At 41.6% G+C, this 17,629-nt stretch overlaps 1 protein-coding gene across 1 annotated transcript in view; it reads left to right on the top strand.

Annotated features, from left to right (window-relative positions):
* Positions 1-17,629, top strand: part of LOC124789411 (sialin-like) — an 87,218-nt gene that overhangs the window by 47,925 nt on the left and 21,664 nt on the right. Inside the window, exons 7-8 of the mRNA XM_047256755.1 lie at positions 3,924-4,056; positions 16,821-17,062. Coding sequence (XP_047112711.1) covers positions 3,924-4,056; positions 16,821-17,062 — 375 coding nt within the window. The remainder of the gene's footprint in view (positions 1-3,923; positions 4,057-16,820; positions 17,063-17,629) is intronic.

Raw genomic sequence — 17,629 nt, 5'->3', positions numbered from 1 at the left:
TCTACAGACTCAGTGTCTGATTCATTAGCAACGCCATTCTCACGTCCATTGCGCGGACCATACTGAACATCATGTGTTGCATTTTCGGTCTCATTCGGTATTCCTACGTGTTCTGTCTCGTGTTGTTCACACTGATCTATCTGTTGCGTGCCGAACTCGATCCTATCAATATCATCCATTACTTCTCTTTGTCTTAATCTATTATTTTCTGTCTTTTTGAGCGTTCCACACAGCGTTGCTGGTCGCGAATTTTCTGAACCTGACTCCGCGTTAACATCTTATCATGAGACTTGATTCTACCCCAAAATATCATCCACGGTCCTATATTCAATAATCTAACCTGTTTCCTCGTCCTTTATATAGTCTTTAGGTTACAGGAGTTGAGTCAGAGCTCAGCACAACCCAATTCAACGACGTGTTGCGCCAGCATATAAGAAATACATGAATACAATTCTATCTACACTTACTACACAGTTGAGTCACATTTACAATTGCATTTTTTTTTCACTTTGCATCAGCTTATTGTTTGGGAGGATTATGTGCTTTGTACCTATCAAAAGCAAAACCTCAATCTATCAGAATGCTGTAATTTCGAATCCTGGTAGGATAGCAATTTGTGATTGCGCGCGAATTGGAGAAAACATCTGAACTCTCTTCTCACACCCAGGGTATTAAACAGTCATTCTATATAACTATGAACTTGGCCCGGTAAGGGCAATTATAAATGCTGCTGTCACATAAGTAGAACTTCTAGAAGGACAAAATAACTATTCCCTTTTTCATTCCACATATAATTTATCACCTGTGCTTTCAAGGGTTTAGTGATACACAAAAATCATGTTCAATTACTTCCAACACTCAGTAACGAAATATTTAACTCTTGGACATATTGAATTGGCGATCATTAATTCATTATCTCTACATATGAAAATCTTTATCACAGGCAAGAATGATTAAAAATCTTCATGAGCTAATTTACGTCTACGATGGTGTAGCTGGTCAATGCACTGAGTTGGTGGAGAACAATTTTACTTTTTAAACCAATGAAAACCTCTCATGCACTCAATGTGAGGGTTGGTTAGTATCCTAGCTTTTGATATTCAGTGGTCAAAGCACACGGAAGTTGGAGTGAGCATTATCTCGGCTCAACATTTACTGTGGTTTAATGCGCGATGGTACTTTACCAAGCAACAGTGTTGTCTCCGTGCTGGATCTGAAACGCTAATTCCGTACTCTGGCCTTGACTGAATTTACTCAGTCTCAACTTTCCTGTGTTCCGTAGAACGTTAATTTTTCCCTAGTCAAAATAATGGCTATTGCACACTTGCTAAGGGTTGGAGCGATGTGCACAATTTCTTTGCCCCCAAAAATTCCCGCAGGAATAACTAACTACCTCTTTGTCATCTGTCACCACGATATGTGAAGCATATCGCCCACTCTTTGCAAAAGCAAAGCTCTCAACGCCTTCGCTATTTTCCACACACTTGTGTGGTCCGCCGCAAGACAAGAGATATTCTAGAAATTTTAGTTCTCAAAATGCTTTTATATAATGGGGATCTCCCTACCGTGTCGCGTCTGCATCGCCCAGTATGGCTTCAGCCAATCGCCATCTCGTTAGAGGAGAATTTTATTTTTCTTGCCGGGTCGCCACCTAGCCCTGTTAAAGCTGTCCAGCCACTCACCCTCGGTCCCAGCCGTATTTAAGTTAAAAGGAATAATGTATTGTTCTGGGCTTATACATTTCTGCGCTGAAGCTCTCCGTTGTCTTGTTAAGTGGAGTTTTCCAATGCCATTAACCACATGCTCGGTTCACCTCCAAATTGTGTTTCACTTTAACTTACTTATGCATGCCACTGTTCTTACATTGGTAGATATTGTTTTCTTAGTTTTCGGTACATGAGATTACTGAAATTGCTTTTTGTTGATATAATTTATTATTTTCTGAGGATGTCATACTGTATCGTATTGTTATTATGGATCAAGCTCATGTAAAGTCCGAAAAATCTGGACGCCTTACAACCTTGTTTTGTATTCTCATTAGTTGCACTACTAGCGCCGCTCTTATATGACTGGCACGAAATTTGAATTGATATCATCCTTCAGATGTTAAAACACGCCTGCCAACTTTTGTTTAAGTCGCACAACTCCTTGCTGGTGTTGCGATTTTTTATCTGTGAGTGTATATTTTTAATTACTTTCTTTTATGTGATGAATAATTTTGACCTAAGCGAGAAATTACCCCAGAATGGTATCCTGTTGGACATGGGTGAATGAATATATGCAAATTGTGTTACTATAGCAGTTTCCCCATCCCCAAAGTTTGCAGTTATTCTTATATTAAAATGAGCTGAACGTAACTGTTTTAGCAGATTTACTGCATGGTTTTGCCTAGTTAAGTTTTTATCAGTATGTACACTCACGAAATTATTTCTGTCCTGTTTATACTTTTGTAGATAAACTACGTTCATAGCAAGTACAAAACTGAATGACCTTCGTTTTTCTCAGATATATAGCTAGTCAAGTCGTGTGAAACCAATTAATTTACTACTGTTTCCTAGTGAAACCAATTAATTTACTACTGTTTCCTATTTTCTCTGTCATTGCTTTCTAATCGGCTTCACAAATAATTCTTTTATAGTTTACAAAAGGACAAATTTTTCTTCATGATTCAAATAGAATGGTAGCTCATTAACACAAAGCAAGGAAAGCAATGGACGTATGATGGAACCATGCATAACGCAAGTGCTGAAACATGTATCCTAAAAAAACTGCTTTCGCTAGTAGAAGACTATGACTGACACAACTAAATATCTTTGATTAGTCACAGAAGACCACACTGGGGATAATTTATCATTTAACAATTTCGTTATACGCTCAGTGGAAGTCTAAACAGATCACCTCTTTTGAGATCCAAACTGTGATCAATCAAGTGTCTCATTACTACAAAGGCCCCACCCTCGAGGACATTATCTTCTCAAAAATTTTGAAAATCGATTTAAAAGGTAGGACTGGCACGTAGTTATAAATGTAGAGTCATCTTTCTTGTAAGGAGGCCTAATAAAAGCATAATTATTTTAATATTTCTGGGGAAATACTTGGAATTAATATTAACAAATTGAAGGGCTACATATTATTAGTAGTATCTTACTGGAGGTATCATCACCTTTTAACAGTCATGATTATCTTCCTTATTTCAGGGGGGGGGGAGGGGGGGATGTGTGGCAAATTCTCACTTCACTAAATTTCTTAGATGTTGATTTTGCTTGCGCTTCTGAAATTCTTGAATCGATTGTCTCACCTGCTTGCATATTTTACTGGCGAGACCAGCTGATAAGCAGGCTTATGCCCCTGAGGAAATGTCTGTGTTCCGACGGTTGCGGGTCGAATTTTATGTCGTTCATAAAGGTAGAAAAATAGTGTCGGTAATTACTTATTTCATTTAAAGTAGCAAGTGGCAGTTACTATTACACTATTTATTCACAACTGAGTTGTCAGCAGTTTAAAACCTGAAAGGGTCATCACTGGACAGCAGTACACCTCTTAAACAATGTCTCCCACACTTTGTTACTGATAGTGCAATGTCGAATCATGTTGTAAGCTACGGTAATGGTGTTATGATAAACTATGTGACGTTTTTGAACAAATAGTGACTGATTTCGTAATGATTCAAACTGCACAATGTGAATGGAAAACGAGAACTAGGCATTTCTCCTGATGTATATAAGAAAAACCAGTGTACAGCACCACACACAAGCGTAAACACTTCTACCATACGGTCACCGTATTTAAAACATTTACTTCTGTCTGAGGATCAATGTTTCTGACCAAAAGAAAATTATATAAGGCGTAAAATAGTAGTTTTATCTGGATATAGGGTTATAAATGGTTTCATATGTGCCTTTTTTTAAATTTTTGTTTTAAAGAATGGAATCATATCAGCCGTTCCCCACATGACTGGTGCAGCTGGAAGTGTGGCGTTTGTGTGGTTTACCAACTTCCTGCTCCGAAAGGAATTTGTATCCAAGATCTGGACCTTCCGCATAATAAATGCGCTAGGTAAGTAATGTGTGCAAAAATTTCAAATTTTCATAAACAGCATACCTCTATAATCTATTTATAGCTATATTGAGAGATGAGTAATAGTATGGACAAGATATCAGCATTAATGTTTTGCTTCATAATTTTAAGTTATCCTGAATGAAATAGTATACAGCAACACTCATTTATGAGCGACCGAACAGCTACCCTCTTTCGTTCCGAAAACGGGGTATCGCAGGCGTTGGAGAGCCCTCTGGACCCTTGACCATTCAGACACACATCGCGAGAAATAAGCTGAAGGTCCATGTACACAATTACATGTACGCGGCAAGATACTTTATGCTGCGTGTCGGAGGGTAGGTTGTCCGCTTCCGTCACTTCTTCTCTCGTCACAAATGATATGGCGGAAGAACGATTAATGATAAACCTCTGTACGATCTCCGCTCGAATTTTATCTTTATCGCCTTTGCGCGAGATCTACTTAGGAGAAATCAGTATATTGTTTGTCTGCTAGGAACACACACTCTCGAAATTTTAATAGTCAAGCACAGCGTTATGTATGACGTCGCTCTTGTAGTGTCTGCCAATAGAGTTATAAGAGCACATCTGTGGCGCTTTTCCGCTTACTAAGCAACCTGTGCCAGTACACGCTGCTCTTCATTGGATGTTTCGTCTATCAGTACTATCAGACTGACGATCAATAAAGTATAGGTAAAACGGATCGCTGGCTTGGATGCGGAGTATCTTTGCGAGCGGCTGCATTTGCAGAGTCGACCACGGGGGAGGGAGTTGCTATGTTGTGTTGTGGAAAGTTCTGCATGGGAAAGGCATTATTATCGAGGTTCAAGAGTGGCCAGTAAGTACTATTATTGTGAAGTAATGAGATATGGAAGTGGATTCACTGGAAAGTGCGTAAAGAAGTAATTAAAAATGAGCAGTGCCGCCAATAACAAATTTGTGTATCCGCCCGTTTGCGTGTCGTGTCGTACAATATCAATCATCCTCGTTGTGTTTGGCCTCCCAGAATGAAACTAATGTGAATCAGTAAAATAATTTACAGCAAAGGAGAGCAATCAAGTGTCAATGGCTCAGTGGCTCGTAGCGACCGTGAGAACATGCTTTCGGTCATCGCGTTTCCGCACCAGCAATAATCAGCGGCGTCGCGACGGTTACGCGCACGAACGTACGAGTGAGAACTGCGAACTGTAAATTAACTTTTACGAACAGTGATATGTTATTACAAGTGTCAAGAAGGACTGGTACCAGATATCTGTGCGTACGTGACGAGCGTAAGAACTTTCGTTCGACCATTAGGCATCCGCATCCTCAACAATCACCCGCGTCGTGTCGTTTGCGCGTACGCTCGTCCAAGTGATAATTGTGGAAAGATAAAGGTCATCATTGCCTGTTGAATTGCCCCCTCTGTTTATTGATTGTATAGCCACTGAATTGCTATTTATTTATTTAATGGGATAATAATAATTATTAAAAGGTGACAATTTTATTTAAGCATTGATTTTATTCTTTCGATTGTTGCGAGTCAGCGATAGTGCAATGCTGCTCGTTTTGGAGAATACACATTTTATAAGAATTATTTGGTCCAGGAAACACTTTTGCGATCACGGTTGCGATTTGAACGGTATTCGCGTAATTGTACTGATTAAAAGTTATCGTTTCCGAAAGACGCAGGTTCGATTAAAGCTGTGTGCACTTTTGCGCGTAAAATGAAAATATTCATAACACGTCGCGTAACAAAAAGAAACATGCGAATCACAACCGTGATCAAACGAAGAAAATATATGATAACATAAATGTTCTTCGCTGTTATTCAGGACAGGCTCAGATTAGACCTTGCAATTTTTAGTTATAGGAAATCACAAAGCGTTACACCTTCGAGATATTTGTTTTGAATAAATTGTATTTACCTTCTCTCTCTCTCTCCTTTTTACAGCCTTTATACCTTCACATCGATTAAGGAACTTTTCCTTCTCTACCGACCAGTACGAGAACAAAATTCAGACTCAACAAAATGTCTTACATCGAATTATTACATGCTTCACCCTTAACAATCATATATAGTTTCGTAGTACAAACAATACTAATGTCTTCCGTGCACTAGAAAGTCTTTGATACACTTAGCACAAAAATTAAAATAATAAAATTATAATTACACTTTTAATATCATGAATACTTCTTTAAATCATGAAAATAAGGTTTGACATCGTCGTAATATTAATTTTCATCGTTGTAGCACTATCTGTGTGTACGTGACGAGCGTAAGAACTTTCGTTCGACCATTCGGCATCCGCATCCTCAACAATCACCCGCGTCGTGTCGGTTGCGCGTACGCTCGTCCAAGTGATAATTGTGGAAAGATGGTCAACATTGCCTGTGTATACATCACCGAAGGTTCGGTCGAAGTAAGACCCTGAAATACGTGTGACAGCGTGAAGTACAATAGTGACAGACATTAACATCGTCAAGAATACTGTACAGTAATAAGGGAATGATAATTATGACCACTCATCAAATCTGCAAAAATGTTAACTTGCATCACCACTTGTGACTTAGTGTGTAAACAGTGCAACCTGCGATTTTCTTATCGTCTCAGAATATAACTGTTCAGACCAGACGTAGGACAGTGTTGTGTTTAGTGTTGAGTAGTTCCCCTAAACCCGCTTGCATATTTATATACATAATTTCAGGCAAGCCATCAGCAGTGTGGAGCAGAAATTATACGACGGCAGCTGGAACATCGGCTACGTGGCGTGGACATGGCGCATGGTCAACGTGAGTGCAGTTTAAAGGTCTCCCTCCAGTTGTACACCCGGGCGTGTTACAGGGCCTTTGTACGCTAGCTCCTTCAAGGGACGATATCACTTCTTGTGCGTTCTTCCAGACAGTCAAGCCGTGTGAGCTGCCGGGCGTTCTGCCGAGCTGTTGCTTCTATTTTCTGCACAGTTTTTCGACGACCATCCGTCTTGTTTCATGTTGCGAGTTTTGCTTTTATGTGTACTCACCGTCTGGACTCCAACCAGAACCACAGGAAACACAGTATTAATCAATGGTGCTAAGAAAACCTGAGGGATCAAATCGTGCCTTGCATCTAGCTTTCCTACAATTAGTTTTAAATGGTCGCTCCGCTAAATGAAATTTAAAAAAATATTGTACTTTGTTACTTCTTAAGTATTTTACGTGATGGGAGACTGTAGGCATTTTATTTAGTTATATCACATCTTTTTGAGGAGCTGGTCAACAGCACGTACAAAATTTACAAAATGCATTACACTGTGCTTTCTGTGGTAGTCGTATTTATTCTGCTACTGGTTTAAGACCGAAATCGGTAGCAGAATAAATATCATTATCACAGACAGCACAGTGCAATGCATTTTGTAAGATCAGTTATATCACTTTCCTGTGTGAAGCACAAAACAGTTTTACGTATAACTACGATCTCTGGAAATTTTTCCCAAGTCTGAATACTATTAAAAGCATCCACACTATAGTTCCGTACATTTAAATATGAAAGTTATTGACTTTTGTGTCTAACAGATACACTCCAAGTCAAATTTCGAATAACCTCGGCTTTTGGGATTCCTTTGAAATTACCACCTGTAGAACAATTATCGGACTTCTTTAATATGATTTTAAAAAGATGCAATTCCGTTTTGCAGATAAATTTGACTCACTAATTGTCGGTGAAGGCGGAAGGAAATTTCTCCCACAATAGCTTCAATTATTACATTGCTGAAGACCACTTTTACTGATTTCATGAAAATGGGATGTAAATCAGGATATCTAAATAATGTACACGACTCTAAGTAATACTTTTCTTTGAAATTATATTTTCAACTTGAATACACTTAGATGAAACAATAAAGAGAAATAAGAGTAACAATCACAACAGGAATCGCTAGAGGAGGAGTAAACGATTTTACATTGTTTCAGCATATTTATGCTTTTACAAAAGAAACAATTCAAGCACATTATGACGTTTTCTGCTTCGTGTCTCTGATTAACTTGTAGTTCTTCTCTCTGGTACTTGATTATCTTAGGCACCTTGTCCATTTATTAATTACAAGATAAGTAATGAGGAGGTTCTCCGTAGAATCGGCGGGGAAAGGAACAAATGGAAACACTGACAAGAAGAAGGGACAGGATGATAGGACATCTGATAAGACTTCATAAGACACCCAGCAATACCTTCCGTGCTACTCGAAGAACCTCTAGAGGGTAAACACTATTCAGGAAGACAGAGATTTGGATCCGGTAAATAAATGAAGACGTTAAGTTGCAATTGTTAGTCTGAAATGAAAAGGTTGTCACAGGAGAGGAAATCGTGGCGGGACGCATCAATCAGAAGACTGGAGACCAAGAGAAAAACGTAAATCTAGAAAAGGGACGCCACAATACACTTTCTCCCAATTATTTAAGGGATGTAACTGTTTCTAGTGATGGTTCGACAAATGATTGATCAAACAATAATGGGTCTTTTCGTCTGTTTACACACAATGCTTTACATCTGTTTGCGCTGTGTTGTTGAACTGTTGCTTGGTTTGAATGATTTCTGCTATGATTCACTAAGTGCTAGGAAATCTGGCAGCAATGGTTATCTGCTAAAATGCTGACACCTCCTACTTGCAGGCATGGGTTTTTGTCGTAGTATATGAGCGTTACTGGATTAATTACTCACTAGAAAATAAGGGAGCATAAGATAGCAGGTTCAAAAAACATAATAAGAAGACACATGAGGAAATCACACAGTTTGTTTAAAACCGATGAGAATTACGTGGAAAGTATATCACTGACAAAACTATACAGGAAAGGCGTGGGCTCACATGATTCTTACGAACCTCCTACACAAAACTTAATCAGCCATTCAGGATAGGGTCTGCCCCTCTGGCAGATAAGAGAACAATAATCATTGTTTCTGACACCAGAGCGCTAATGACTTGAAGGACACACTTAAATGCACTCTGAGATTAATAATAAGGACAGAAGGATAAGGAAAACTCTGGAAAGAGCAAGATGTCTTTGCAAGGATGAGAACTGTGAAGAACTGAGCACTCAACCTGTGTTTTTACCTAGCATGGTGGCGACTGATCGGCACCCGGCGTTGTAGCAGCGTCGGCGGTGGTGTATTATGAATAACATCGTGGCGCGGACGCCTCGGCATTGACTCAAGAAGGCTCTTGATATGTTGTTGGGGTATAACAATCCACAGTGCTCCCACACATTGCCAAAGTCGCTCTGGTAAGGCAGTGTGTTGTGTTTCCCTAGCCAGTAGTTCCACATTCATCGACCAGACGTTTTCGACAGGCGAGAGATCGAGAGAACAGGAAAGTTAAGGGAGCAGTGCAATGCGATGGGCGATGATGAACTCTTGAACATTGAGGGCCACGTGTGGTCGAACACAACCCTGTTGCAATGTGGCTGTCGGCAAGGTATGAGAGGACAACAGGTTCCAAAACTTCAGAGATGTAACGCTGCAATGTGTACGAGGGGTTGCGGGAATGGAGTCCAATACCACCCCAAACCATAAAACGGGTGCAGGACCAGTAGGGTGATACATAAGACAATAGTTCAACAGTCTCTCACCGCGGTGTCTCCAGACTCTAATCCGACCATCGTCGTGGGCAGACAGCATCGGGATTCGTCGATAAAGACAATGTCAATCCATTCGGGTTATCCATGTTCGTCGTTCGTCACACCGTTAGCGGTTCAAACTCCTGTAGCGTTGACTCAGTGGTAAATGTAACAATGGACACTTGCACTTCCACTCTGCTGCAAATGACGTCGAATGATACGTGCGACCACTGCTTGTTGCTCAACATACGGAATTTGTTCGTGATGTAGCAAGCGATCCATCACTTCCATGTGCACAATATACCTTTCGTCACGTGTAGTGGTTCAAATGGCTCTGAGCACTATGGGACTTAACATCTGAGGACATCAGTCCCATAAAACTTAGAACTACTTAAACCTAAATAACCTAAGGACATCCATGCCCGAAGCAGGATTCGAACCTGCGACTGTAGCGGTCGCGCGGTTCCAGATTGAAGCGCCTAGAACCGTTCGGCCACCACGGCCGGCCGTGTAGTGGTGCAACGAGGTGTGTGCAATAGGTCCCGTCGTCGATCCGTCGTTCCCTCCTGCATCCAGCGATTACAGATCCGCACACAGTCGCTTGGTTCCGTCCGACACGGATCACCGATTTCTCTGAAGGATAGTCCGCAGTCCATATAGGCAACTACTCTTCCTCGGTCGAATTACGAAAGACGCTCGCTGTCTTCTACGAGGCGCACTGAAGCTGCTTACGAAAACAACAGCACGAAAGAACAATTACACACGGCCATCTGTTCCCCGTTTTATATAGGGCTCTCAGGTGCGAAGTGCTAATAATGTGTATCTCACGTCGCCGCAAACGCATGCTGCGAATTTCACGCGACTTGGATGCTCCCTTCAGGGAGTTGCATTTTGGGTGACCAGGGTGTTCATTTTGACTGAAAACACTGAAATATCCTGAAAACTATACGCATTGGACGATGCAATATTGTGACAATACTACCTACAGATATGTCGAAATCGCGGTGTAGTTCCCGGGCGCTCATCTGTGAGTTGTGGCGCACACCTATTTCATTAGCTTCTCCTGTAACACGTTTGCTTCGTTTCCATCTGATGGTCTGTACTCTGCCATCACAGACAAAGGCGTTCATAACCTCGTAAAAGAACGAACGAGAGAGAGCTTTCTCTCGAAGACGCTCGGCATATAAAGCAACAGCAGCCTCAATATTTCTCATACATTCTCCATAAACCAGGATCATTTCAATTAGGGCCATTGAGTAGTATGTCGCAAATTACGATTGTGTACCCATTTCTACTCCTCCGATTACAGCGCCATCTGTGGCGAACCGAATAAAATGCTTCAGACAAAAAGTATGTAGATTTTGCCGTAGAATCGTAATGTGCAATGAAAAACGGGGGTTCCCATTGGAGGTTGTATGTAAAGTTGCCCCCGCCACCCACACACGGGGTAGGGTGGCGTGTCGAATGTGTTATCACTGGATGTCCCCCTCTGACACAAACAAACTGTAACTAAAACTATGGTTCATTACTACATCTATATGATTTCTCTGCAATTCACACTTAGACGCTCGGCAGAGCTTTATTAAGATGATCATTTCTTCCTATGTAGGTTGGCGACTGTAAAATATTTTGACATTCATAGAAGAAAGTTAATGATTGAAATTTCGTAAAAGATCTCGCCACAACGAGAAACGCCTTTCTTTTAATGATTGCCACCCTCAACTTGCTTATCACACCTTTGACATTCTTTCCCCTGATTCGCCATAATACTAAACGAGCTGCCCATCTTTGAGCTTTTTCGATGTCTCTCCACAATCTACCTGGTAATGATACCATAACGCAAAGTAGTACTCCAGCAGAGTACGGACCAGCACAGTGTAGGCAGCCTTTTTATTAGTTCTGTCACATCTTCTAAATGTTGTGCCAATAAAACGCAGTCTCTGGTTTGCCTTCCTTATAACATCACCTATGTGATCGCTCAGTTTAAGGTGTTCGCATTGTAGTTCCTAAGTATTTAGTTGAACTGACAGCCTTTAAATTTGTGTGATTTATCGTATAACCAAAATTTAATTTATTTCTTTTCTTAATCATATGGATGACTTCAGACATTTCCGTATTTAGAGGCAACTGTTACTTTTCACATCACACAGATACTTTGTGTAAATCATATTACAATTGGTTTTGATCTTCTGATGACTTACATAGACTGCAAATGCCAGCTTCATCTGCAGACAATCTAAGAGGGCTGGTCAGATTGTCTCTTAAATCGGGCCTATAACACCTCCCTCGCGACGCCAGACGTCACTTCTATTTTACTCGATGACTTTGCGTCAGTTACTGCATACTATGATCTTTCAGACAGGAGATTAAGATTCTAGTTACACATCTCCACAGAAACTTAATATAATTAGAAGTCTTTGTGTGAAACGGTTTCAAAAGCCTTCTGGAAATGTGGAAGTATGGAATCAATTTCAGAACTCCTGTCGATAGCACTCATTACTGGAATGAGAATAAAAAAATTGGTTCTACATCTACATGACTACTCTGCAATTCACATTTAAGTGCTTGGCAGAGGGTTCATCGATCCACAATCATACTATCTCTCTACCATTCCACTCCCGAACAGCGCGCGGGAAAAACGAACACCTAAACCTTTCTGTTCGAGCTCTGATTTCTCTTATTTTATTTTGATGATCATTCCTACCTATGTAGGTTGGGCTCAACAAAATATGTTCGCATTCGGAAGAGAAAGTTGGTGACTGAAATTTCGTAAATAGATCTCGCCGCGACGAAAAACGTCTTTGCTGTAATGACTTCGATCCCAATTCGTGTATCATATCTGCCACACTCTCTCCCCTATTACGTGATAATACAAAACGAGCTGCCCTTTTTTGCACCCTTTCGATGTCCTCCGTCAATCCCACCCGGTAAGAATCCCCCACCGCGCAGCAATATTCTAACACAGGACGAACGAGTGTCGTGTAAGCTGTCTCTTTAGTGGACTTGTTGCATCTTCTAAGTGTCCTGCCAATGAAACGCAACCTTTGGCTCGCCTTCCACACAATATCTATGTGGCCTTTCCAACTGAAGTTGTTCGTAATTTTAACACCCAGGTACTTAGTTGAATTGACAGCCTTGAGAATTGTACTATTTATCGAGTAATGGAATTCCAACGGATTTCTTTTGGAACTCATGTGGATCACCTCACACTTTTCGTTATTTAGCGTCAACTGCCACCTGCCACACCATACAGCAATCTTTTCTAAATTGCTTTGCAACTGATACTGGTATTCGGATGACCTTACTAGACGGTAAATTACAGCATCATCTGCGAACAACCTAAGAGAACTGCTCAGATTGTCACTCAGGTCATTTATATAGATCAGGAACAGCAGAGGTCCCAGGACGCTTCCCTGGGGAACACCTGATATCATTTCAGTTTTACTCGATGATTTGCCGTCTGTTACTACGAACTGCGATCTTCCTGACAGAAAATCACGAATCCAGTCGCACAACTGAGACGATACCCCATAGGCCCGCAGCTTTATTAGAAGTCGCTTGTGAGGAACGGTGTCAAAAGCTTTCCGGAAATCTAGAAATACGGAATCAACTTGAGATCCCCTGTCGATAGCGGCCATTACTTCGTGCGAATAAAGAGCTAGCTGCGTTGCACAAGAACGATGTTTTCTGAAACCATGCTGATTGCGTATCAATAGATCGTTCCCTTCGAGGTGATTTATAATGTTTGAATACAGTATATGCTCCAAAACGCTACTCAAACTGACGTCAATGATATAGGTCTGTAGTTCGATGGATTACTCCTACTACCCTTCTTAAACACTGGTGCGACCTGCGCAATTTTCCAATCTGTAGGTACAGATCTACTGGTGAGCGAGCGGTTGTATATGATTGCTAAGTAGGGAGCTATTGTATCAGCGTAATCTGAAAGGAACCTAATCAGTATAATCTGGACCTGAAGACTTGCCCGTATCAAGCGATTTGAGTTGCTTCGCAACCCCTAAGGTATCTACTTCTAAGAAACTCATGCTAGCAGCTGTTCGTATTTCAAATTCTGGAATATTCCATTCGTCTTCCCTGGTGAAGGAATTTCGGAAAACTGCGTTCAATAACTCCGCTTTAGCGGCACAGTCGTCGGTAACAGTACCATCGGCACTGCGCAGCGAAGGTATTGACTGCGTCTTGCCGCTTGTGTACTTTACATACGACCAGCATTTCTTCGGATTTTCTACCAAATTTCGAGACAATGTTTCGTTGTGGAACCTATTAAAGGCATCTCGCATTGAAGTCCGTGCCAAATTTCGCGTGTCTGTAAATTTTAGCCAATCTTCGGGATTTCGCGTTCTTCTGAACTTCGCATGCTTTTTCCGTTGCCTCTGCAACAGCGTTCGGACCTGTTTTGTGTACCACGGGGGATCAGTTCCATCTCTTACCAATTTATGAGGTATGAATCTCTCAATTGCTGTTGCTACTACATCTTTGAATTTGAGCCACATCTTGTCTACATTTGCATAGTCAGTTCGGAAGGAATGGTGATTGTCTCTTAGGAAGGCTTCTAGTGACACTTTATCCGATTTTTTTAAATGAAATTATTTTGCGTTTGTTTCTGCTGGATTTGGGAGAAACGGTATCGAGCCTAGCTACAACGACCTTGTGATCACTAATCCCTGTATCAGTCATGATGCTCTCTATCAGCTCTGGATTGTTTGTGGCTAAGAGGTCAAGTGTGTTTTCGCAACCATTTACAATTCGCGTGGGTTCGTGGACTAACTGCTCGAAATAATTTTCGGAGAGTAATAGTTTTTGAATCCATTCTAATTGTCAGTCAACAGACCGTTTCCTTCAAGCTCGCTCATAATGTTCGAACGCAGCCTGTATTCCATAATCCTAACGTAAATACACGTCAGTGATAAGGGTCTGTAATTCATCGAATTACTCCCACTTCCTTCCTTGAGTATAGTGTGACCTATGCAACTTTCCAGTCTTTGGATACGTATCTTTTACCGAGCGAGCGCTTGTATATGATTCCTAAGTGAGAGGCTACTATATAAGCATCTTCTGAAAAGAACCTAATTTTTATATTATCGTAACCGAAAAGATTACTTTATTAAGTGATTTAAGCTGCTTCGCTACCCTTGGTCTTCTTTTAGTGAAGGAATTTCGCAAATCTTAGTTTAATAATTCCTCTTTAGTAATTGCTTATATTACTACTGGAGAGGCGCAGTGAAGGTATTGATTGCATCTTGCCTATGAAGTACTTCACATATGACAAGAATTTCTTTGGTTTTGAGACAGATTTGGAAAAGAAGTTTCGTTTTGGAGCCCACTAAAAGCATCCCTCATTGAAGTCCGCTCTAAGTTTCGAGCTTCCGTAGAACATCGCCAATCTTAGAAATTTTGTGTTCTTTTCAATTTGGAATGCTTTATTCGTTGCTTTTGGAACACTATTCTGATCTGTTTTGTGTACCATAGGGGATGAGTACCAACTTTCATTAATTTATTCGTTATAAATGTCTCAATTGTCACTGATACTATTTCCTTCAATTTAAGCCATATCTGGTCTACATTTATGTAGTTAGTTGGGGAGCAGTGGAAACTCTCTTTTAGGAAAGCGTCAAGCGAATTTTATCTCCTTATTTAAGTATACCTACACTACCGGAAAAAATTAGTACACCTTCAAAGACAACTTCGATTTTGATCCGATGACGACGTATGCCACCTGGCGGATAGTAGATGTACTGAGAATGGTTTTAACGTCGTCCAACAAGAGATGGGGCATAGATACCAGAGCGCCATTCATGTCTAGCCTGTAACAGGGGATGATCACAACCAGAAGGCTCAAGGCTCAGTGTGGTGCAAACGTGTGACGCAAGCAGCCAACCATGCCACAGAGACGCACTGAGTGAGTTTGAAAGAGATCATATTGTGGCCTTCCTAGTGAGGGGATGGTCATTTTGGAGAACTGCCACACAAGTTGGACGTCAGTTGTGCAGCGATGGTGGCATCAGTGGTTAGGTGAATATTATGACACCTGTAGACGAGTTTCTGAACGTCCTCGCAACGTAGACGCTAGCCTCGATCATCATATTGTAAGGGCAGCAGTGGCAGACTGCACAGCAACCACAGCACAAATAAGAGGGCTTGTAATACCAGACTTGTCAACATGAACTGTTGCGAATCGTTTATTACAGGGACTACAGGCACGCACAACTCCAGCCCATCTTCCACCCTTCCCACAGCATCGACGCGTCCACCTCGAGTGGTACCATCAGAAGGTCACTTGGAAGATGGAATGGTCTTCAGCGATGAAAGCAATTCTGTCTGCAGGCAAATGATGGTCGTTTACGCGTACGACACGCTGCATTGTAGAGTTTATTCGTCCAGGACAAACTGGCCCCACCCCAGGCATTATGATCTGGGGTGCAATAAGCTACAAGTCTCGTTCGCCTTTGATGTTTCTCTGTGGTACATAGTGAATGTCGTTAGACCCATCCTTTTGTCTTTCTTGCAACAGGAATGTGATGTCTTTTCCAATAGGATAATGCCCGCCCACACACTGCCCGTAAAACTCAGTGTGCTCTCCAAGACGTGGAGCAACTTCCCTGGCCAGCATCTTCTCCACACTTGTCTCTAATCGGGCATGTGTGGGATATGATGGAATGGGAACTGACTCGTGACTTGTTAACCAACAATTGTTACAGAAACACATAAATAGGTCGAACAGTCGTGGCATAAGGTATCCTGGGACAGTATTCGCCTTCTGTCGATCGACTGGATGCCAGAGTCACCGCCTGCATTGCCGCCCATGTAGGCTACACCACGCATTAATATGGGTGTTTCCGGTACGTCTGCGATTGATATGTAATTAAAATCATTTCCTGTACACTGTACACTGTTGCAACAATAAATCTTGAGTGAACTGGAACCCTCTAAAAGGGTGTACATTTTCCAGCAGTGTATTTTGCGTTTACTTTTAGAGGCTGTGGATATTACGGGGTCAGTCCCGGTACAACGATCTTGCGGTCTTTAATCCCTGTATTCGTTATAATGATCCCTATTTTCTCAGGATTATTTGATGCTGAGGCACATTTACCTTTCCTGGTGTAGCACTTTTCAATAATTTTGGCTTGTAAGCTGATGAAGGGGTTCGACAGAGACGCTGCTTGTCGTGTGTGCAGGTACCCTGGTGCCCGCAGTGGCGCTGGTTGTGGTGGCGCTGGTGGGCTGTGACAGCGCAGCCATCATCGCGATGCTGGCCATCAGCGGCTTCTGCACAGCCACCGACTGCACGGGCTCCTACCTCAACATGCAGATAATCGCGCCCAACTACGCGGGCACCATCGTCGGCATCGTCAATATGTTCGCAAACCTGACGGGCATCGCAGTCCCTTACGTCGTCGGTGCCTTCACCAACGACAACGTAAGTTGTCAATTCACCCACAGCTTGGAGAAACAGACGAAACTAAACACCATCTGGTACCGTGCACTGCCGTCCGGCTTCGGAGGGAGGAAGGAAGCGCAGAGCTTAACGTTGCTCGGAGACCCTGTTCATTAGAAACGGAGCACGATCTCGGATTGAACAAGTGAGAATAACGAATTGGCCGTGTCCTTTTCAAACAATCCCATCCTCTGCCAGTAGGATTTGTTTCACTTCTAGTTTGCTGGATTCATTAGGAATGTTATAGCCATAGTAAGCCAATGCGATAACATACAAAAGAATGGAAAAGAAAGCTGAGGATGTGTTTAGATTACGATCAGTTTGGCTTTAGGAAAGGTAAAGGCAATTCTGACGTTGCGCTTGATGATGGATGCCATGCTGAAGAAAAATAAAGACACAATCATAGGATCTGTCGGCCTGAAAAAGGCCTTCAACTAGGTCAAGTGACTCAAGATGTCCGAACTTCTGTGGAAAATACGGGTAAACTACAGAGAAAGACGAGTAATATACAGTATGTACAAGAGCCAATAAAAGTGGATTATCCACAAC

This window comes from Schistocerca piceifrons, chromosome 3 (genome assembly GCF_021461385.2).
Source record: "Schistocerca piceifrons isolate TAMUIC-IGC-003096 chromosome 3, iqSchPice1.1, whole genome shotgun sequence".
NCBI lineage: Eukaryota > Metazoa > Arthropoda > Insecta > Orthoptera > Acrididae > Schistocerca > Schistocerca piceifrons.
Note: the sequence above shows the minus strand (reverse complement) of the source record. Positions and strands in the feature narration are given on the sequence as shown.